The sequence below is a fragment of the Mastigoproctus giganteus genome, chromosome 6, assembly GCF_048544385.1.
Source record: "Mastigoproctus giganteus isolate SK-2022 chromosome 6, ASM4854438v1, whole genome shotgun sequence".
Classification (NCBI taxonomy): Eukaryota; Metazoa; Arthropoda; class Arachnida; order Uropygi; family Thelyphonidae; genus Mastigoproctus; species Mastigoproctus giganteus.
Genome location: NC_143580.1, coordinates 93,868,673 through 93,892,670, shown reverse-complemented (window position 1 = coordinate 93,892,670; position 23,998 = coordinate 93,868,673). Strand labels below are relative to the sequence as shown.

At 34.6% G+C, this 23,998-nt stretch overlaps 1 protein-coding gene across 1 annotated transcript in view; it reads left to right on the top strand.

Annotated features, from left to right (window-relative positions):
- Nucleotides 1-23,998, top strand: part of LOC150084465 (cell adhesion molecule Dscam1-like) — a 421,339-nt gene that overhangs the window by 306,949 nt on the left and 90,392 nt on the right. Inside the window, exons 17-19 of the mRNA XM_090376247.1 lie at nt 7,824-7,894; nt 11,288-11,525; nt 11,657-11,755. Coding sequence (XP_090232373.1) covers nt 7,824-7,894; nt 11,288-11,525; nt 11,657-11,755 — 408 coding nt within the window. The remainder of the gene's footprint in view (nt 1-7,823; nt 7,895-11,287; nt 11,526-11,656; nt 11,756-23,998) is intronic.

The window sequence follows — 23,998 nt, the reverse complement described above, 5'->3', positions numbered from 1 at the left end:
CAACTAGTGTTTTCCTCTTTCCTATTTCTTCTTTTTCCTGAGAGAGTGTTTTGCTCTCTTTTCTTCTTCTACTTTCTTTTCTCCCACTTTCTCCTCCCCATTCCTTATTTATTATAACCGGGATTCCACTTGTTGGAATCCCACTTAGTGTAATTCAGATAGTTCCTGGAGCGCCTCCATGTGGCTAGGGACGGGAGTCGGGATGCAGATAGCTTGCTCCCTGCCTTCCGGCTGCTAAGACTCCAGGGCTGGCAAACAACAACCATCACAACACACACATATGCTTACACACACACTCTTGCCGGATATAAATAACCTACAGATGCTACAGCAGTATATTGGGGTAACCCTGAAGGCCGCAATCAATACAAGAATACCTTGTCCCTTTCACCTTTAAATTATTGACCATCATTTTTGAAACACATTGTATGTATATATATAATTATTATTATAATATGCATGTGTGTTCTTCTGATGAAAGTTTGTAGGGAGGGGAAATTATACAAAAAATGTTATTACTTGTATGTTGTTTTTGTTGAGTTTATTTTGTTGTGTTTTGGCTTCCACCCTACTGAAGTCTCAAGCAACCCATAAAACGGAAATCTGACTGCAATTCACAGAAAACTCTAGATTCTAGGATGTGTAAAGCGGGTGTTAGCAGAACATTAAAGACACATTTTTTTCGATAAATTTACAAACCTTTAATGAACATTATATACAGCATTTACATAAAAAAAAAACAAACTACATATATACATGCATACCCATTTCCATTTATTTGAACCATACTACAGTACAATACACTACCTGTCTCTCTCATCAACTATTCTCAATTTACAAATTATTAATATCAATTGTATCTTACTTAATATGAATCATCAATGATTACTCAATCATTCCATTACAGTTTTATCTCTTCCATTACAGTTTTATCACTTACATCAGTAAAACTCATTTCAGCTCTTATTACTCTTTTGTATATTTGTTTCTAGGCTTTAATCAGTTGTAACACATGAAAGGTATTACAACTGGTATCCTCTTACCTCAGTAATGTTCACTATAAATCCCTCATTCTACCTTAATTACTCTCTAGTCATCATCTTAGTCATCCCTCTTTACTCATGAGGTTTCTCTATTAATAAAATTTCTTTCTCTTTACACCTCAGCTGGTAATGTTATCTTGTATTGGCTCCTGGCCTATAATGATATAGGTTAACATATTCTTGCAGTACTACCCCTATAAATATAATTTCTTTATATTTACCACCCTTACATTATTTCATAATCATTAACATTCATAACAAATTATCTCAACTTTAGTAACTAACTTGCCTAATACAACAGGAATGTCATTTTTTTAAAAAGACTATCACTAAATTCCTTATGAGTCCTTGAGTTCAGGATTCGAGAGAAAAAAGAAAAAAACAGGAACAGACCTACGTTCCGGAATGGCCGCTACTTCCCTCAGCAACCCTTTCACGCCTGTTCCCAAATGGCACCCCTCTACCTAGTCCTGCTGTCCCTGTTAGCTCTCTTACATTATTCAATATTACTTGTTTCCATTTAGCCTCTATTTTAATTCCCACGCCTAAAACTGTCCATTACTAAATCCAGTGTCCTTCCAACTTTAACCTTATTTGCATTAAAACTAAATATCCAATCTTAATACTTACTATCTTTAACTTAATACTCGGGTATTAATGCTAATTCTCACTTTCCATCGCCCTTCCTGGATTTATTTTAGCAAAACAAATATTTCTATTTTCATTTGTAAGATCTTACAAGTTTAACTAACATTCATCTATTTCTATTTGCACTGATGCTTTCTGTCTCCTTCACACTTTCCTTCTCCTGTCAGACGAAACACTAAAATTACTTCAAGCGCAAATTCAATTGCTATATTATTTTCTTGCATTAGTTAATAAAATATTAAGTATTAATTAACTATTAGTTTAACTTTTAAAAAAAAACTAATTAATTTTAATTTGACTTAATTTAAAACTATAAAACTAATTAAATTATTAATTTTGATTTTTGATGGCAGATGCAAGGAATGCTACATAAGCCTTGCATCGTTCTGCAATTTTTATACAACTATATGTGCAGGTAAGCAAGAACTACCTCTAATCGGTGTCCCACGTAGTGCGCCACCCATTATTATATTCATTTTAAATATATTACCCTACACGCTCATCCAGAGAAGTTAATATGCATTTTTTTTACTATTTCATGATTGAAATTAATATTGAGTTCATGGAAAAGAAAATATCAAGACGATTTCTAGCTTGGCCAAAGAAGTACAGTATAAAAACAATATACATTCATTCTTCATTCCATAAGGCAATGAAAACGTGTCGTTTTTATACCACAAAATCTGCAGCAGGTACTTGAACCGTTTTCAACAATATTAAAATTTCAACGATGTTAAAATAATATCTTGGCTTTTTCTTCATTCCAAGAAATGAAAATTTAGTCTTTTTTTTTTTTCTGGTTCTAGTTGCATGTGTGCTATTTCTTTTTTTTACAGCTGTTTTTTCCTTTCCTGTTTATATGCATCGAAATCTTAATGAACAGTAAAATAAAAAGCAATATATAATTTATTTATTGTTTTGGTAAATTAACATTCCGCTATTTTTCTTAAAAGATTATTGCTGTGTGGGTTCACTTCTTTAAAGTAATTGCATCATTATTATTTTTTTCTAATTTCGTAATGGGAAATCATATTCAAAAGACTCAGTTTTGAAGTATGCATGACATTTCGGTTGCCGTTTCTTTGATGAAAAGATTAAAATATGTGAAACTAAATTAATATAATTAATTGGTTGCCTGATGTTGCTGCACAGATAAGCCCTTTAAATTGCGTAGTGAACAAATAGCAAACGATGCGTGCCGTGGCATTGCTTATTTAAACTATTTTAAACTAAATTATGGATAAGATGGGAAATTGAATTAAACATTTGACTGAATCATTTTTTCTCTACTAATTAATGTGAATAATAATCGCTCAGTAATTGCTAAACAATTGTAACATATCATACGAATAAAGTAATATAATTTTATATCACATAAAATATATTTCGCATAAGTTCATTCCATTGTTATAAACATAATTTAATTTAATTTAATTTATATGTATAAATTATTTTCATTCGTCTGTTCATCAGAATGATGTCATTTAGTAATTAGTAATTCAGCCCATAAAAGAGGAAACAGTTAAATTTATTCTTTAATTGTAAATTTTGTTGCAATTAATACTGAATAATATTATATCCGAACTGTGAACTGAAAGTAATATGATAAAGCTTGTTTACTTTGTTTGGCGGCTTTGTTTATTTTGATTGCCGATGTCCTTTTGAAGACAAGTGTTGATAAATCCCACTAGATGGCGCCAAGTGCCAGTGGATGCGAATGAAAGTTAATTATTGTACCTGTGCTGCTAAAATTGTCCTGAATTGTCCATTGTACGTGCGATATTTTGATTTTTTTTTTTTTAATCGTGTTCCATTAACTGTTGTGTTAGGTAAAATGATTGTCTTCAATCAAGAATACTAAATACTCTTTATTTTCATGCATCGAATGTTATTAAATTTACTTTTTCCACTCTCATTTGAGAGTGGAAAAAGGCAGGCAGAAAGAAAGACATTTTTTGAATGGCAGTACTAACGAATGGTTCTGATGCAGTTATAGAATATTGAGCATTCAATGTTGTTAGGCACTGTTAAAAATGTACTTTAACATTAATCTGTGCTCTTAAACTATAGACTATTAACTTAATAGTCCATAATTTAATCCCATAGAGTAACAGAACTGAAATATAAACACTGGCGTAGCCAGGATTTTTTTGTCAACAGGTACATTCACAAAAAAGGCATCAATTGCCTAATGCTATAAAGCGCTACAATACCAGATTTCGGCGTCATGGGGGTACAATGTACCTGCTGACCCTACCCCTGTAGTATGGTACGCTACTGAATAGGGCGCCTCCGTATCCAGGTGGGAAGGAACAGCGGTGCGTAGCACACGCTTCTTGATTAGACCGGGGTTCGAGCCCGTCACCACCAAATACTGAGGATGCGAAAAGGTCAGGGAATGACCACCGCATATTCCCGGAGCAATATGGCCTTAGTTGCTAATGCTCCTAAAAACCAAATAACCAACCAACAGCTACTGAATATAAATTACATACAGCCGACTGAGCTCATGTGAAGTTTCTACATTTCGTTCATATCTGACTCATAACGTGAACTAAATACTTTGTTTGGCCATAAATATCATCTGAATTATTTTTGACAGGAATCCGAAAGTGATTTATATATATTATTATTATTTTTTTTTTTCCCCTTCATAAGTAATTGGAACCCAGAAATCAGTCTCTTTTTATCGACCGATCTTTCTTCCTCTTTGGTCCACCTACTCTCTTTCTGCCTGCTTTACCGTACTGTACGTAGTACTTTACCTAATCCTTAGCATTAAATTAAGAATTAAAAAATACACCATATTACTGCCAACTAAGGCAACACGATTAAAGAAGCGCGAAGAGAGAGAGAGAGAGAAAAAAAAACTCGCAATAAGCGCCTTTATTGCGAAAGATAAGATTCAGTAAAGACTAAAATTTACCATCTACAAAAGATGTTGACGTTATTACCAATAAATCATCGCATTCATCAGTGAGCACAATGTTGAAAGAAAATGCTCAAACTGGTGTTTCTGCAACTATTTTTAAAAATTGCAGTTAATTTTTCAAATTAACTCTGCACAATGCAAAAAAAAAAAAGTTAGTAGTAGTGGCATGTGATGCAAGAAAGCAAATGTATGAGCTTATGCAGCATCAGCCAAAAAAAAAAAAAAAAAAAAATCACACCATTCCCTCCAAATGCCTGTCCAATTCCTCCTTAAATTTATTCAACCTATCAACTTCCACAACGACAGATGGAAGTTTGTTCCAGCAATTAATCTCCCACTGGCTAAAGGAAAATTTCCGCACATCTATTCTACATCTGTCCTTTCTTAATTTGAATTTATGCCCCCTTAGATTCGTAATCTGAACAAGTGGAAGGATCCCATCAGAATTCAGCGTGCTCAACCCATTCAAGGCCTTATATACCTCAATCAGATCACCGCGCAGGTGCCTAGTCTCCAGCCACTGCAATTTGCAGAACTTAAGCCTCTCTTGGTAAGAGGATCCCTTCATTCCCCTCACCAATCTTGTTGCCCTTCTCTGTACACGCTCAAGTAAATCTACATCCTTCCTAAAATGAGGCTTCCAGACCTGTACGCAGTACTCAAGCCGTGGCCATTGCCTTATACAGAGGGACAATCACCTCCTTTTCCCTGCTAGCAAAATTACTATATATCATTGACAAAACCCCATGACCTGCCCTGGCAACCTGTCTGCATTGCTCAGAAAACTTCATATCTGCCTGCACAATTACTCCCAGGTCTATTTCATTTTCTACCACCTTAAGTGTAGTACCACACAGTTGGTACGTTTCTCTGGGGTCACTTCTACCCATATGCAGTAATTTGCATTTGTCAAGGTTAAACTTCAGTTGCCACTTCTTAGCCCATCTGCCCAAATTATCTAGATCCTGTTGCAGTAGCACACTGCCATTACTGTCATTAACAACCCTGCCAACCTTTGTATCATCTGCAAACTTCGACATTAAGCCTGATATACCTTCATCAATATCATTGATAATATACAAAACAACAGTGGACCTAACACCGAACCCTGTGGGACTCCACTAATAACATTAGTCCAAGAAGAGCAGCACCCATTGATTACCACCCTCTGTCTTCTAGCACCTAACCATCCTTTTATCCATTGTAGCAACTTACCCTTAATACCATTCTGCTCCAATTTGTACAATAGTCTTCCATTCGCAACAGTGTCAAAAGCTTTCCTGAAATCCAAATATATGATATCAAAATTATTTTTTACATCCAGTTCCTTTGTAACCACATCATAATATCCTATCAAATTTGTCAGACAAGACGTTCCCTTAACAAACCCATGCTGTGTCTGATTTATTGCTGCATAAAGATGCATTGCAGGATCTAGATGATCCTGCAATGCATCTTTAACCAATGACTCCATTATTTTACCCGGAACAGAAGTTAAACTAACTGGTCTGTAATTACTCGTGTCACCCTTCGATCCCCCTTTGTGAATTGGGGATACATTTGCACATCTCCAGTCCGTGGGAACCTCCCCTGAGTCCAAGGATGCTCTCATAATTATGGCTAAGGGTTTGCTTAGTTGCTTTGCCGCCTCCTTTAATATAACTGTATAGATCCCATCCACCCCAGGTGCTTTTCTTACGTTTAACTTCAACAATTTCTCTTCCACTTTGCTCTCAGTTATTACAAAATCATTAAGTATCTTGCTACAATTTGATAACCTTCTGCAATTTTCAAACCTTAATAATTCCTCACGTGTGAATGTAGATGCAAAATACTCATTCAGTTTGTTTGCTATCTGAGCAGGATCATCAACAGTCGAACCATCGATGTCAAGTGGACCAATCAGATTCATCCCCTTCCTTTTAGAGTTTATAAAAGTAAAGAAATCCTTGCTGTTTTTCTTAGCATCTTTTGCCAAGGATTTCTCGTAATCTGCCTTCGCCTGCCAAACCTCCTTTGTCACCTGATTACAGACTCGCTTATATCGGCCATAGGCTTCTGAGTCGCTTGATAATTTATATGCATCCCATGCATTTTCTTCTCTGTTACGAGTCTCATAGTTCATTTGACAACCATTTAGGCCTAAACATTGAACAATATTTCTTAATAGGTATGAACCTTTTAGGAGCTTCCACGATTAATTCCTTGAATGCTTCCCACTTAGAATTTACTGTTGGTAACATCGTCAGTTGATCCCACTGTACAGAATTTAAAAACTGTCGGAGACCACTGTACTCGCCTTTACTGAAGCAAAAACCCTTTCCTTTACCCCTGATGGTAATTAATTCTTTAAGTAAATCCCACGTCAGCACACTGTGATCACTGCCACCTAGTGGTTCTTTTATCTGCAAATTCCTAATACATGAATGATCACTACTGATAATCAGATCAAGAGTATTACTTTCTCTGGTTGCCTCTCGAACATGCTGCTGCAGAAAATAATCATCCAATAAATCCACAAAAGTCTGACTAGTGTGTGAGTGCCCAACCCACAAGTTCCAGTCAATATCTGGGAAGTTAAAATCCCCCATTATAAGACATTCCGATTTACTAGCCCACTCTATTTCTCTGTACAATTGTTCATTGTACTCATTCGAGTCATTAGAAATTCATGTCGCCATTTTCCAACCCTTAAACAGAAGTAGTAGGTAAGGTACTGGAAATAACTACCGTGCATATGTACGCTATATATTCTCGAGATGTTATAAGACGTGCATCTTCTGTTGCGTAGCTTCGGAAAACGGTATCGGAATGAATAAGGGCAAATCATGTTTTCGAGGTGACACTGCATGAAGATGGCAGTGAATAGCGAACAGATCGCTTCCCCGGCAAAGTGTCACCGCTTCTTAATAGAAATGAGATTACGATTCCATTAAGACTCGTAGCTAGAGTTGAAGAACAAATATAACACACCTCATCTGAGGAGAAACGGAAGGTAACTTTTACGTTTGTATTTTTGTTTGAATACCGTACGAAAACATTCCATGACTAACGCACGTTAAAAATTCTGGATTGTTGACGCTATTTTTCCAATGCGGAAACTAATTTTAATGAGCTATTAAAACCTAAAATAAAAGTAGATGAAATATGGCATGCAAAATGTCTCTTATTTTTTCTACAAATTATATATTACATTACAGCACCTCGTGAGACGCCTAGGAATGTTAAAGCGGCAGCCGCTTCTTCAAATGTGATAAACATATCTTGGCAGGTAAGTGAAAAAAAATTGTTTATTTTTCATTAAATGTGCAAAGACTGTTTTAATAAATAAAATTTTTCAATTTCTGGATTAAGAAATTTTATAGCAGTTCACATCCTTCTCTAGTTGAATATTAATCCCAACAAAACACAGTATGAGTATTGTATGTTAAAATATATTATACAGCTGTCACCTTCACATATTTGCTTCCAGGATTTTATAATAAACAAAATTAAGTAAAATACTGTAGGCCAATTGACTAGCATCAAGATCTTTAGTTAGTAGCCGTCAGCAGTAGTGAGGTTGTATAACTAGTACAGACAGTATATTCAAATAATAAGAGATAAATTTTAAAAAAAATGATAAAATAACTGTGACGCATTGCAGTTATGTTACTACTGCAACATATCTGTAAGAAGAATAGTTAATTATTTATTTCTGAGTTACTGGAAATGGCATAATAAAATCATTACAATATTTATATGTTTATCCCTCAAATATAGAGTATTTCTTAATAAATCTGATAGTGACCACACTAATAAAAAATAAAAAACTTTGATATCACGTTATCGATTTTAAAGTTTTACATACGAAGTACAACTTGTTAACACTGCGAATATAATACTGTCATGCTACACCCACTGGCCAAAAAAAAAAAAAAAAAAAAAAATTAGAAACCCTTATTCAGTATCTAGTAGGACTGCCTATTGCCCGAATAAAAGCTTGTATACGTCACTGCATGGATTCCACAAGGTGTCTGGGTTTTCTATTTCCAGATATCACCATCAGTGTATTTATCACTGCAAAGCATAAACTGCCCATTCCATCATACCCCAGATATCCTCAATCGGATTCAGATCTGACGAATTAGGCAGCCAGGGTAAACGGTAGAAATCTTACGAACGTTCCTCGATCCATTCAGATACAGTTTCTGCATGATGGATAGTCATCCTGTCTTGAAAGAATCCATCGCAATCCCGCTAAAAATGATGAGTTTTATGGTGAAATTGATCCGATACGACAGAAATACATATATATATATACTGGATGAAACTAACTATATAAAGGTACATAGCCCGTACCAACAGAACATAATTCGATACCACCTCCGGCCATTGATAGACACGAGACAGTCTGGATGCATGACTTCGCGAAGTTCACGCCACACTTTCACTCTATCATTGGTGAAAAAAGTGTAAATCGAATTTCGTCAGACCATATAATATTTTTTTTTTCTTCCACTTGTTGCACAATCCAGTCTTGGTGTTGGCGGAACCACTACAGTTGAACCTTTCGTTTTTTTTTTTTTTTATTTCGGTTGTAAACGGGTCTTTCGTTGGCTAAATTAAATTTTTCAGTTATTTCATACACACTAGGCCTTCTATCCTGATTCACAGTCGCCTTATATTCTTGGAGTATCGACTTTTTTTTGTCTCCTTTCTTCCTTTTAGAGTTGCATTCTCTTTCCATTTTCCACTCATTGTAATGGTTGCTTTTCGACACACTAATGATTTTCGTTGTTTTCTCAATAGTGTACCCTGCCAAACGTTATCCAGCAATAACACCTTTCTGAAAATCGGGAAGATCACCGGTCTTGCCCATGACGGAGTCGATTAAGAAACCTCATTAAAGTGTACGGTATTTATCTGATACCATGGGACTTAAGGTCAAACATGTGACAACTTATTTGCATATTGCACGTTTGACGCCAGTTGCAAAGGATTTCTAATTTTTTTGGCCAGTCAGTGTATGGATCTGAATGCATCCGTCATGCGCACGTATGAGCATCTTATTAATCTAACGTAACTTCACGGACGCATTTATGTAATTATTAATTCTGTCATTCCGGAACGCCAAAAAATTTGGCACAGCTGTTTTATTTATACAACGAATCCTCAAAATAATTATAATTTTTTTTTTTTTAATACTTTAAAAATAGTCTACAACTGTATTGTTTACAAAACTGCCTGTGAAAGTGAGCATGGCCTACTACTAGCAGCATTTTAATTTTTTGTAAATCGATCTGATACTGCTTTCTTCAGGCAATTTGCTTGTGTGAGATAGAAATCACGAGTTAAGGAAATCTCCTGCCTATTTTCGCCCTCTAAGAAATTATGAAAAATCCACCAGGCTGCTGATTTCTCCATAACAATCTCTGCAGCAAACAAACGTAGTTTTATGTTTCTCCTTTGTTATAATGAACAGCCAATACACAGTGCTCAAATAACATAGTTCCGATCTCCAGCCCCTCAAACATTCAGATTGGTCTTCACCATGTAGACAGCATATATATGTCAACTTTAAGGGTCTAGCTTTAAGTTATAATAATCTATCTGTTTACTCTGTATTGTTTACAGTAAATCCCTTTTTACAATCGCTTTTTAAAATGCAAGCGCATCAATAGAGTGCAGACTATAGTCAATAAGTGAAACCTGTACTTGGGAAACCTAAGATTTGAATATGCACGCTATATCTGTGTTGTGCACGATAATGTACATCCTTCTCTGAAGCTCATCTTGTTGCATGTATATTTTTTTCACGGTAATAGTTGTCTGTTGAGAGAAATTTTAGCACTCTGTCGTCTTATTTATGTCATCCTTTGTTTTGACATACAATGACTAACGATTTGTTATCCTTATATTATAAGGTCATGCAAGTATTCTGACTGTTTTCTGTTGTTTTAGCCAATAGCGGTATGTTTTGGTGTAATTGTGTCGTAAGATGTAACGAGATCAGCCATTCAGACGAGTAGTTGGAAAATTGGTAACTATTATAAAGCCGTGGTACATTCAGAAAACAATTTAGTTTCAGAACGACGGCAATTAAGACAACGACAGTAATGAAAGCATAATGATAATCTTATAATTTTAAGAGTTTTGCGCTGAAAATGCATAAATTAACTAAATATTTAATAAATAAAATAAATCAATATAAATTAAATAAAATTAAAGCTCGAACTTAAAAGTGATAAAATAGTGATCGATATTTAGATTAACAAACTTAAAAGATACTTTGAATAGACGGAACCTAAATTAAAGTTAGAAGTCAGACTATATTAGAACAAGAAAAACGAATTATTAGCTAATCGGTTCACTTATCAGCTGAGAGTTGTACCAAATCTATAATCGAACATTGCTTATTACTACAATGGCTTTCACTTCATCTGTCCATATTTTCAGATATAAAAACACCAGAAAAATGATATTAGGTGTGTTGATGGTTAATTTGTAGTACAAAAAGTGCACATCATAAATCTCCCCCCCCTTTCCTGGTGCACACGCGTGTGTGAGTAATGTGCATTACTTACTGATCACCCCTTGTACTACCAAATAAGAACAGTATATATATCTTTTAAGTTACCCAAATTAAATTGTAAATACCAAAAGCATACATATTTTTAAACAGGAACCAGCGATTACAGATGACGTTGGTCGAATAGACGGATACTACGTTGGTTACAAAATTCACGGATCGTCAACACCTTACATCTTCAAAACAGTAGAAATTTCAGAGTCCTCCAAGTATGAAGTGCAGCTCAGTAGTCTTAATCGGTCCACTGAGTACAGTATTGTAGTTCAAGCGTTCAACACCAGAGGCGCTGGCCCACCGTCTGATGAAGTCCTAGTGCAGACCTTACAATACGGTATTTAGCTGTTATTTTTTTATAATAATCATTTATTTACATATTTTGGCAATTTTATTCATTATTATTTATAGCAAAGAAGATTAAACTTCCTTAACAATATGGTGACTGTCTGTCTTTCGTTATTTCAGATCGTCCTGGAGTACCGGTCATCAAAACATTCTTTACAACGTCGAATACAATCAAGTTATCCTGGGAACAGGGCAGCTTTCATACAGCACCAGTTTCAGGTATTTGTATGATTGCCGTTAAATCGTTTAAAATCATATTCATACAACTAATATAACAATAAAACTGAAGTTTACTTTTTATATGCAGATACGTATTGATTTTTAATCATTATTCTGAAATAAATTTAATACTATGAGTTTGTCAATTTACTGATAATTTAAATAATTTTAAAAAAATTATAAAATATTGTAATTTATCAAACTTATAATACAATAAAATTACTGTATTAAGACTTTGTCTTTTACCTCCACTACACTTCGAAAGATTCCAATTTTGCGAGTGTGCCAAAGCTAACTTTAACAGTGTATAAACAACGGTATTTCAACATATCCAAAATAATAGTATAAAATACTACATTGCTTTGCCAATGGCTCAACTTCTCTCACTGCTGTTGAGTAATTCTTATCACATGTCGACTTTAGTACTCCAATATGCTTTGGATAATGAGTAGTTAATTCTGTCATGTGTATTGTTTGACAGTTTCCATGGTAGGACAAATAAAGATTATTTATTTAAATAAATTTTCTCTTCATACTCCACGACTGCCACTTAAGATCAGGGGAGTTTACAAGATGGAGGCTAAAATAACATTACTGTAATCAGCAGTAACATCAGCTCCAGCCTCGGTCAACTCAAACGTGTATATTAATGTTCCCTGGGCTACATTATCGGAGTAGCTTTAAAAATCTCGTACGTAAGTTGCTGACTTTTTGGCATCATCGATGTCTTGCAGTTTCACTTAGTCTTCGTTTGAATAAAGTTATTTCTTAGTCTGTTGAACTGCATTTTATTCTTTTTAAGGTTAACTAGTATTAATTTGTGTAACATGGCTATGTTTACGATCATGAGTTCCCAGTCCTCAGGGGCTATTGTTGTATAACATCACGATATTATTTTTTTATTATTACGCAAAAGAACATTTCTATAGGACCTAAAATGCACAATAAAAATCAAATTGTAGAATAGAAAAGATTTAAATTATATTATGTATAATAATAATAACAGAGGAGGACGTACTAGCAACGATTTATTTTACTCGTGAATAGCCTGTAAGATGGCGCCTCCATAGCCAGGTGGGCAGGAGGAGCAGTGCGTAGCACACGCTTCTTGATTAGACCGGGGTTCGAGCCCGTGACCACCGGAGCAATATGGCCTTAGTTGCTAATGCTCCTAAAAACCAAACAACAACAACAGCCTGTAAGAGATGACTAATCTAGAAAGTTTGTCTGACTGTCTCTCTGGTCATACCGATTTACTAGGATACCACTGGAGCTAGAGTAATTGAATTTTGCAAGGCCTCCTCTTTCATGGAGACTGTTCGAGCTTTCCCCTGTTTTAGGTACTTTATTCCCTCCCTCAAAAATCTACTGTAATATTAATTATTCTAGAAATTATCCAAAGGGTTCATGAAAGTAGTTTATTGGAGTGTTTTACAAAGCGATATGCCGTTCTGGTAACGTGGAATTACATTAATTATTGAATTTTCCAAAAAAAATTCGGATGTTTTAGCTGGTATCTAATAAGCAGAAAAGAAATAAGATTACCTTTCCGTCTGTTTTTCAATTTTGACACTACAAAATCCAGTGTAACAGAATTTTTTTTACCTCTGTGACATCGCAGTTATAGATTCAGATCTATTCAGATTATTTTGGTAAAGTGTTCAATCAAAATATTTTTTAAATCTATAAAACATTTTATCTAAATTTTTTGACTCATATATAAAATTATTCGAAGTCATTTCCATAACACCCTGTCCGAAGGTATATTTCATAAAGTCTACAAGTCACTTGCGAAGTAATGATGTATCTCTGAGCTGACTAGTTAAATGTAATTAATCTAGCCTAAATACTATTTAGATATATGGTTTAATGAACAAACAGCAATATAACAAACCAAAATGCCTTTACATTAGAATCATTAGTTTTAAAATATCATAACGATGTACAGAAGCGAACTGATGTTGCATCTGCTGAAACAAACTCCGTTTCTTATTCCTATCCAATTCTTCCTTTAATTTTTTACAAACTCTCCGCTTCCGTCCTTGCTGCGTAATTCCAACGTCCAAAGGTATATTTCATTAAGTCTAGAAGTCTCATAGCCTCTGTTCTCCCTTAAGGTTTTATAGTTGTGCCCTCTGGTGTTTGCCCTCACTTACCAGCAACAATATTCCTCCCTCGTTCATTTTAGCAATATTCATGTGAATGCCATTTACACTTCAATGAAATCCCCCCTTCCTCCCAAGGTGGCTAGTTGCTAAGCTTTGCAGACCACATCTTCTGAGTTGTTTCTCCCACAGATATTACTTAGTATTCTTCACCAGTCTAATTACTCTTCTTTTCACATTCTCTAGACGTTCTTTATATCTAGACGTTCTATAGCTTTCCCCAACCTGGATACAGTATTATAACTGTGGGTGCATCATTGTCTTATAGAGAGGAAATCGACCTATCTAATTGCAAAATTCTGATATATAATAGATAAAACCCATACACCCTTCTTGCCACCTGTTTACACTATGTTGAACTTCATGTCTTTCCCATCTTAGATATCCTTCAATTCCTTTTCCGTAATCGATAAACTCAGATAATTAATTCACATAAGCAAATAAAAGTTTAAATTATGAAGAATTGTAGAAATGTCAGCATTATTGCTGTTATTCAGTAACACTCTCTGTTGAAACTTGAACAAATTATATTATCCACAGTTACTTTTGCAGGTTTATTACTGGATGTTGAGAGCAATAAAAACGTTAATTCTCTCAATGAATTGAGGTATATCTGCTTTTTTTATGTTACTAAATTCCTGAGACAAATGTAATTCTAGAATTTTTATACAAATACTTTAGTTTTAAACAAAAGTGACAACACTAATCAACATGCTTCAATAATCGCATACATACTTATATTATTTATACTATTTCTGTGATTTCTCTCTGCTCCCAGGGCCCTGCAAAGGCTATAATAATGTTGGGAGCCCGGATGCAAAAAGGGTTAAGGGGCCTCGTTTATTTATGACTTTGGTGGCTCCTTCGATTGGGTGCCCTGGTATGTTGCATCCAATGCACCCCCATTTGTGCGACCCTGTCTGCCTCAACAAATTAAAGAACTGTGTTATGCTAGCATGTTGCAATTATGAAAGGACATCACTACGATCTTATAATAAAGCAAGTTAAGAACAGAACCCAGCGTAAGTGAACGCGAAATACTACGTTGTGTGTGTATTAAAAATATTGAACCTGTAATCAAAGAACTAGCTTCCAACATTCTACAGGACATCTGCGAAAATATCTTTGAGTATATTAAACTTCCTCCAAAATTATTTTATTCTCAAATTAAAGATATGAGTAATCATTATTGCTCAATAAAACAAAATGAGCATTTCATTAAATGTTGATAATAACACAGCTCAGTTCAATACTCGAATTTTATTTCAGTTTGATTATTAGTATGTAATACCTTTTTATGGACTGCATTACTTTGTAAAACTTAGTGGTCGACTATTCTCGGTGTAGTAATTTCGTGAAGGTGTCATGCCCTTGTCTGCGATTCCTATACTAATCGCTGTTAGTATAGGAATTCGACTTCCCTCAACCGAAATCCACACCATGGTGACAAAGCAATTAAGCTACCCAATTTCATAATTAAAAATTAACCTTTTAAGTTTAATTCTTACAGTTCTGTTAAATTTTTGCAGTTCTGTCCCACATTGGCCTTGGGGTTACCCTAAAGGCCAGTGTCAGCATCCGACCTTATGCCAGCTAGGTAAAGCTACAGCTGGTGTCAGCTTGGATAACCATGCGGCCCCTGAGGGCCTGCATCAGTCTGTCCGATGAAGAGGCTAAGATAGGATATACAATTAATAATAACTTTCGTTCACTTAATATTCACGCAATTTTGCTTTTTATAGTTTTTTCTTACACTTTCTGTTTTATTTTACATATTAGATTAGATATCGATCAGTGCGTTTCAACAGGTGTCTTTTACGTAGAAAAGATTTGACTTACTCCGCCATACCTCTACATTTCATATAGAAAAGCGTGCTCGGGGGTTGGCGAGCAGAAGGTGGAGTCCCTAGTTATCTATTAAAATCCTTAACGTTAGATGTCACAGTCCTTTCTCAGCGGTGCAAATTGCGTTTGCAAATGCACAGGGACTGCAACATTTTTACCTCATTTATCTTGAGAGCTTATGTCTGTACAGCACTGACTTATCGTTAAAGTACATTGAAAGCCTGGAAATTCTATAAAGAAAATTTCTTGGAATGACTTTGAGCCTATATTTGATACCTCCAAAAGGATTCGCCTCTGTTGAGGCAGTTTAAGGAAATTGGTAGCCTTCTCGATTTTCGAAAATGTCATGCTGGCTGCAAATATAAAAACTCACGTCTGACAGCAACTGGACAGATATCAGAGAGGAGTTCCACAAAAGCATACAAGTTCTTTCACAGAAACCACATGCAAGCTCTAGCATAGTGAGGAAAATCTACCGTTTTCCCTTATCAGCGTTCGCTGTTATATAACATTTAACCGCATTTGTAGAGACGGTCAGAAAAGGGAACAATATTTTTTTTTCATAACTTACGGAATAGTGAGCCAGATATTTTAAATGTCGTGTATTTGCCAATACACCTAATATAAATAAATGAAATATTTTTACTATTTATATTGCAGAACATCCAACATCATAAAGTCAGAGTAATTCATTAGACAGAGAGAATTTAGCAGCAAAGTGGCCCAGAACTGCGGTAATTCAAACCGCTTGTACTACCATAACCTTCAGTTTGACCACTCAATTATGTTTTTTTGGCAATCATGTTATTAAAAATGAAATTCGGGTGATAAACCAAACCTGATATCTGAGTACAGGAACTGATTATTTTTTTCTAAAACAGATTATTTTTTTTTTTCTTTTGAAAACTATTTAAGGAACATAACTACTGTGTGCAATCAATAGTTCCTATGATTATCAAATAGTTATTTAGTAATAACTATTTGATAATAACGATACCCTTACCAAAAAAGAGAATTTCGGAATTACGAGATGTTCAGAATGAGAACTGTCGAGAATAGGCGTATATATATATGTGTGTGTGTATAAGTAGTATAGAAAATAGGAATTCTAGAACAAATGTACGCTTTTACAAACGCAAAAGAAAAAAAAAATAGATGATTTAAGAAACATCCCCTTTAGGAAAATGAATGATTTTAAAATCATTCATGTTCCTAAAATAAACTGCTAAAATAGAAAAAAAAAAATTATTTACATTTTAATAAAATATAAAAGTTGCAACGTTCTCTCTCTCACACACACACACACACACACACGCGCACGCACACAATATTTTATTTGAAACTCTGAAATAAATTCCCAGTTTAACTTATCTGCATGTTCTGTAATAAACTCTTCAGAGATAGCTTGATGTTCAGGTATTATATTCCAGTCAATATTTTCATGAAATTCTTCCGTAAAGCGTTCTGAACATTTTTGTTTGTTTTTTTTTTTTAAATAATATTCCAATTGAGATAATCCTTGTTGACTAACTACGTGTTCAGAGAGAGTAGAACCTCTAGACACTTCATCCCGTTATTAGATTTAAAAGAATAGTCTTCAGGAATTTTCGTTTAATTAATAACTATTTTTCCAATTAAATAACGATTGCCTTTTTACTTAATAATTAAAGTTTTCCTTCCTTTTCAGATAAAATTAAACACTATAATCGAAAGTTTTCATAATTTTTTTTAAAATTTCCACTGAAATAAAACTTCTATAGATTTGATGTTTACATAATTGGAGTTTTCATTGGCGTCAAAATGTATTATTGGATTTTGAATTGAAAATAATCAACAACTACCCCTTTATCATAACACATCTTTTATTTCTGCAGCCAAAAAACTTGTATATAATCTTAAATAATAATTTTCTTCTAAATTTTTCATAAGGATATCTTTTTCCTGACCTCAGTAGAACACGATTCTAAATTCAAATGATCAAAAATCATATTGTTTTGGTTTTCATTTTCAGACCTACCTGATTTCTGAACATGAAAATCTGAGAGGGTGATTTCTCTGTATTAGGAACTAATCAATTACCTCCTTCATTATTCATTACGTTAAACAAATAAACATTACCACACTCCCATAACAAGTTAACAGTTTCTCCTAATATATTTTTAATTTACTTTCTGTGGTTGATGAGGGTTTCTAATCGTTTTCTGTAGTAATTAATGTTTTCATCTGAATTTATATCTAATTTCAAATCTGATTCCAACTCATGTGAAAACTTTTTTGGCATCTCTGCAAAACCAGAAAAAAATTTATTGAGTGGTAACCAAAAACATAAGGCATACTTTTTTTTTTTTTTTTTTTTTGTTAATTATAGTTATTTACAGAATTCTTCATTGAAATTTTCATTTATTTTTATTTTTGAGGCTATTTGTGCAACCGTCAAGTCTTTAGATTGATCAGTAGTACAATTAAATCTATTGAAATCTAAAGTATTTGAGGTATCAGGATACCAAAACATATTAGTAGCGCTACATCTGCAATAATCATCTGAAAAACTCGCTATATTTTCAACTAATATTTAATACCAACATATGTGATATCAGCCATAGTTTTATTGTTTATGATAATTTGTATCCTTAAAAAAGATATTAAATCCATTATTTTCTAATGTTACAATTTCATTTTCATTAACTGTAGTATTATGGTTTAGTATATATGCTTGTATATGAAAATACCCCCAAGAAGGAAAACCTACTTATCAAAATCGTGCATAAAAATTACATATTTTGCAAGATTTTTAATTCTATAACTATAACAGGAATTCTATAACAGGAATTCTATAACTAACTGAATGAAAGAGTTCAAAGAAACAGGTTCCGTCAATGATAAACCACGATCTGAAAGCCCAAGGATGGGTTGTTAATAGTGAGAGTTATTTGTAAATGCTGTAGAATTACTTTATTCCTGAACTAACACGCTTAAGACTTATAGGCGACACAGTGTTTCAGCAAGATGGCTCACCTTGTCACTTTGCTCTCAGTGTTAGGCAGTTTCTGAATGTCCTAAGATTGGATGAGGTAGACCGATCTCTTGGCCACCACGTTTCCTAGATTTTAGCCCATTGAATTATTTTTCTATGGGGACGTGTTAAGACTAGTGTTTAATCAACAAAACTTCCCTCTTTAGACTGTCTTCGAACTAGGATAACTAATGTGATTCAGGGTATTACTCAAAATCAACTGCAAAACGTATTTGTAGAACTTCATAATCGTATCTCAGTTTGTATACGTAATGACGGTGGACATATTGAGAATTAACAATAACAAGAATAAATTCTTTCCCTTAACCATTTTACAGATTGATTTCGTCATGTATAGAACGGAAGTTATAAAAATTTAAAACCGCACAAGCACTTTATAATGACCTCGTATGTATACTCGAGTCGTGTATATATATATAAAAGAGTTATTCGTATTCCAATTAAAATTAAACAAAGCCAAGATCGTTAGAGGAGAGTTATTTTTTTATTCTGAATTTTGACACTTCAAAAGAAACTTTAAACCGATGAGGTGGTCTTCTTGATGTACATAAATAGTAGTTTCAGAGTACCCTTAGTATCCTATACCGGCTTACAGCTGAGAACTATTTGCAATTAGTTGTAATTAATTGTCGTTTGTTTTCCAGTCTAGATATTTCATCAAAGTAAAAGCATTCATTAATTTAAAAGCAATTGCTGTGTTAAAATTGGTGAACAGTAACATCACTGAATTATTTTAAATCTCTTCGAGAAAAGATATTTAAAACTCATCCGATCTCTGGGAGATGCAGATGAAGAAGATATAAATTAGTGTACTACATTTAAGTTATAGATCTTATTTGAATTTTTGATATAAATCTAGAGATCAGATTGATTAATTTGATCCCCGTCTGAAATTATAAACTATATAAAAGATGTTTATCTCTTACATAATGTTTATTGCCTTCAGTAATGTAGCAATTATTACACACTTGACAATTCTCCATGGGCCATAGGCAAGGATGTACATCGATTACACTGTCAACAAAAATTAAACTTGTTTTTTTTCATCAACGATGTAAACACATTTTCTTAAATCAATTTTGCGTGATGATTTGAAATATTTTGTTGGTTTTTTTTTTCTTAGTCCGTGAAGTTTTCTTAAAGCGAATGCTGATAATATCAGTTCAAGTAAATTAAGCCCATTTCATTACAAAAGACATGCTACTGGTTACAATTACATTATTACTTTTTCAGCTTAAATCCAATATACAATTTACACACATACGAGGGGTATCAGAAAGTTCGTACCCTTACCTAGAAATAATAGCCCTAGAAAGGTGAAACTACACAGGAACTTTAATTCTTTTCTATGTGTACTCTCCATGTATAGTAACACGTTTCTCCCATCTATGGTTCAGTTGTTTAATGCCTGGATCATAGAAGTCCGCACTTTTTTTTTTTCTTTGCCTAAAATCACGATTCCACTTCATTGATGACTTCCTGAGACGAATCAAAGCCACTGCTTTGACATGTTTTTAGTCTCCGGATCACACTGGTACACCCAGCATTCGTCATTTGACACCAACAGATCAAAAAAGTTCTCAACATCCGCATTACACAAATCCAACAGTTGGCGAGAACATTGCATTCGACATTGCTTTTGCAAAGGCGTCAGCAATCTTGGAACCCATCGTGCGGAGACCTTAGACATGTGCAGGTGGTCATGTAAAATACTGTGGGCAGACCCATAACTAATTCCACTACATTTGCCATGAAATGAATTGTCACGTCTGTCACTAAGCACCAGCTGCTCAATCTTTGCAACCGTCTCACTATCAGTAGATGTTGATGGCCTTCCTTCTCTTGGCTCGTAAAAAACTTGTACGACCGCAATGGAATACCGATTTCCACTTTTTAAGTGTCATAGGATGGACAATTCTGCCCATACACAGCTTTCATTTCTTCGTCAATTTCCTGAACTTTCTTTCCCTGGAAATGCAGGAACTTGATCACTGCTCGATACTCCATTTGTCAACCATAGCGTCTTTCCTCAGATTCAGGGCTGCACCTCTGGTGTTTGATCACTTACGGGGATGAAATTTCACATGTTAGTTATTGAATACGTAGACAACTTATATTAAAAATGGCATCTTCCTACTGATGTTTTTTTATCTAGGTCAGGGTACGAACATTTTGAAATCCCCTCGTAGTAAAATAACACAGTACGCTATTATTTTAACTATGTTGCACGAATGATTTCTTTTGGTACACTTTGTCCGGAATTTCGCTTAACAATATCCAGCACGTTCCAAAACTTTGCTAAAGATTTCCTATTGGCTTAATTTCTTGATGGAAGGGTTCGCCCTGCTCGTCACTCACCGATCCAAGGTTTGCGGGAAAGAAGACTAAATGCCAATGCAAGAAATGGGTTTTCAGCGACATACGACATCCCGCTTCTTTATATAGCGTCTATATATTCTTTATACTGACTCCGACCACTTTAATAACAAAGCTGATATTAAATTGCTTTACCAAATAATTACATGGAGCCACATTTCACCTGAACAGCAAAATATGATACACTTTCATTGGCAGCAGTCCATAACAAAGGGTGTCTTCAAGCGTCTTCATGTTTCCTAGCGTGGCAATTCTTTAAAACCTCGTTATCTAATAATTCCAGATGAGTCAACGGGAAGCCAGTATTCAACTGTTTGGTATTTGAGGCAGCAGATTTCATTTGTGTTCAGGACTATGGGGCGAATGAGGGTGTACGTATTTGACTGACTTTTTAGGTTCCCTCACATGAAGTAGATGATGCTTGACCTGCTATTTCAGATGACTCATCTTAATGTGCAATGTTTCAAAGCTGAGCATGGAGGTGAAGTTTTGTGTCAAAGAAAATAACTGTCTGTATGCTAACTTACAATTGGCATTGGTGTGCCTTTATCACACAACAATAGTTTAAGTGGCTGTAATTTTCGTGATAAATCATAAGAGTTGATGATCAAGTTATTGGCCAGATAATCTGCAAGATTTTGCATTTAAAGCCTGAGAAAGTTTACAGTGATATTATTAAAAGGCTCAAGAGTAGAAGATTTTAATGTCAGGTACTTAGCAGGGTGCATTTCTGTTAACGGAAAAAGGGACCACCATAGTTATAAATAAAAACCAGGAGAGGGCTCCTTTGAGAAGCACCATTGTTGATCTGTCTAGCGAAAGACTTGTTACTTAAATATGAAGTATTCTATATGAGAGCAGACATCTGACCAGAGTATGTAGGATGTTTTCTTCATTATATCTGACAGAGTATGCAGGATGCTTTATTCATTATATCAAAGGTTTCACTGGGTGGAGCGGAAAAGAAACATTTACTGAATAAAATGCTGCTTTAAACATTAAGAAAGAGCCACTGCTCTTTCTTATGAACGATATTAAAAACCAATTAGGATAAAAACAAATCGTTAGTTATGAATGAGCAATTCCGGATTACATAACGAATTTATAGTGGAGCAGGAGGTAAGATCTGGGCTGTCAAAATTGTAACGGGCATTTCTTCTCGTTTAAGGAGAGACAATACTTTCGAAATTGGCTTCAAGTGATACTTGGTTCGGCATTTTAGTCTTTGTAACCAGGATAACTAGGTAGATGCTTCAAAGTGGTGGGAAATAATTCTCCGAAACAAACTTGTTAAAATGTGAAACAGTGGGTCCAGGATGCAGGAATAAACATCTAATGATGAACTTTGTAATAACCTTCAGTGGCATTTAGTGAAAGACTTTTGGTGCCTTTATTTAATTGTTTTTTTTTTTTTTTAATTTAAATATGAGCATCTGTTAGAATATCAGGATCAGAATGATTCGGAAAAGGAATGGGATTCACACAGTTTTGTTAGCATGGTATCATGTAATATGCAGGAGTACTCTTGTAATATGTAGGAGTATTCCACGTAATTAAATCCATTCCGGTGTGTATTTAATTATGAGTGAAAACCATCTATCAGTGTAGGTTATGTTGCTTTTTCCTTATTCAGCGTTGTGTGACGATACTAGTTGATGCCGATAGACTTCTCACAGCGGTCTCCCCCCCCTCCCACCATTCGGCTGATAAGGGAAAATACTGAGCATGATAGTTTTTAGTGATTAGACTTTTGTGATTAGATTTTTCTGTTTCTAGTGATTAGGCAAGGATGCACTCCAGATGATCTGAGTTTTTCTGGATGTTTAATCACCTACAACAATCCTATCTGTACGTGGTTCGACAATCAATTCGTGGCCCCGGCTAGACTACTTTGGTTGAGAATTGGTGTTATACAGATTACGATATCTATCAAACAATTATATGAAAACAGAGTGAAGCTGCAGCAATCAAAAACTTAAGTCTGGTTTGTGCTGTGCTTTATGTAAGTGAAGTGATCAGGACTGCCACTCCACCGACGCCTCTAGAAGACAGATTCATATATTGCTGCTGTAGCAATGAAAATGGATTGTTCATCATTTTAGAGCCATGTTTCAGAAAGCCATATAATATCATTCTTTTTTGTTTAGAAGAATTTATTGGTGTCCATTTTATTTCGTATACTCCTACAACCTTGATACTTTCTGATAAGTATTATTTGCAATAGGTAGGGTGAGGTATCTTGGACCTTAGAGCTCTTGGAGAGGAGACAGACAAAATTAAATTCATTCTGCATTAGAATGGGGCTTGTAAGTCATTATGTTCAGATGCCTGATTCAGTAGGGTTTATTGGCCCATAGCACGGCACGGCTAGCATCCCTTACGGGAAAAGTTCTGATCTGAGCAAAGGTAGTGTTTTATATTAGTCTGTTAAATTTATCTTCCTTTTAAAAAAAAAACTGTTAAATTTATCTTCCCTACCCAAAGAATAGTTTCACGATACATCTAGCCCATAGGTACTAATCCATTCTCGCCTTTCCATGATCTCAAATGAAATACATATCAAAATAAATTCTTTTATACTTTGTTTAACGGCTTTTCTGCAATTCTGAAGAAAAATAGTCGTTCGCTCATGCTCAGTGTCCCACTGAATTTTTGTATAAGTATTTAATTACTATAATTTATCAGATGCCATCGCCAGCTTAATTATAGTACCGTGGGGCCAAGGGTTTCTATCTCGTGCTATCTTAGTACACGTGCGAGTACCTTCGGAATCTATCAAAATGACACATTCGAGAGAGTTAATGTCGAGTTTCATCTCTTTCA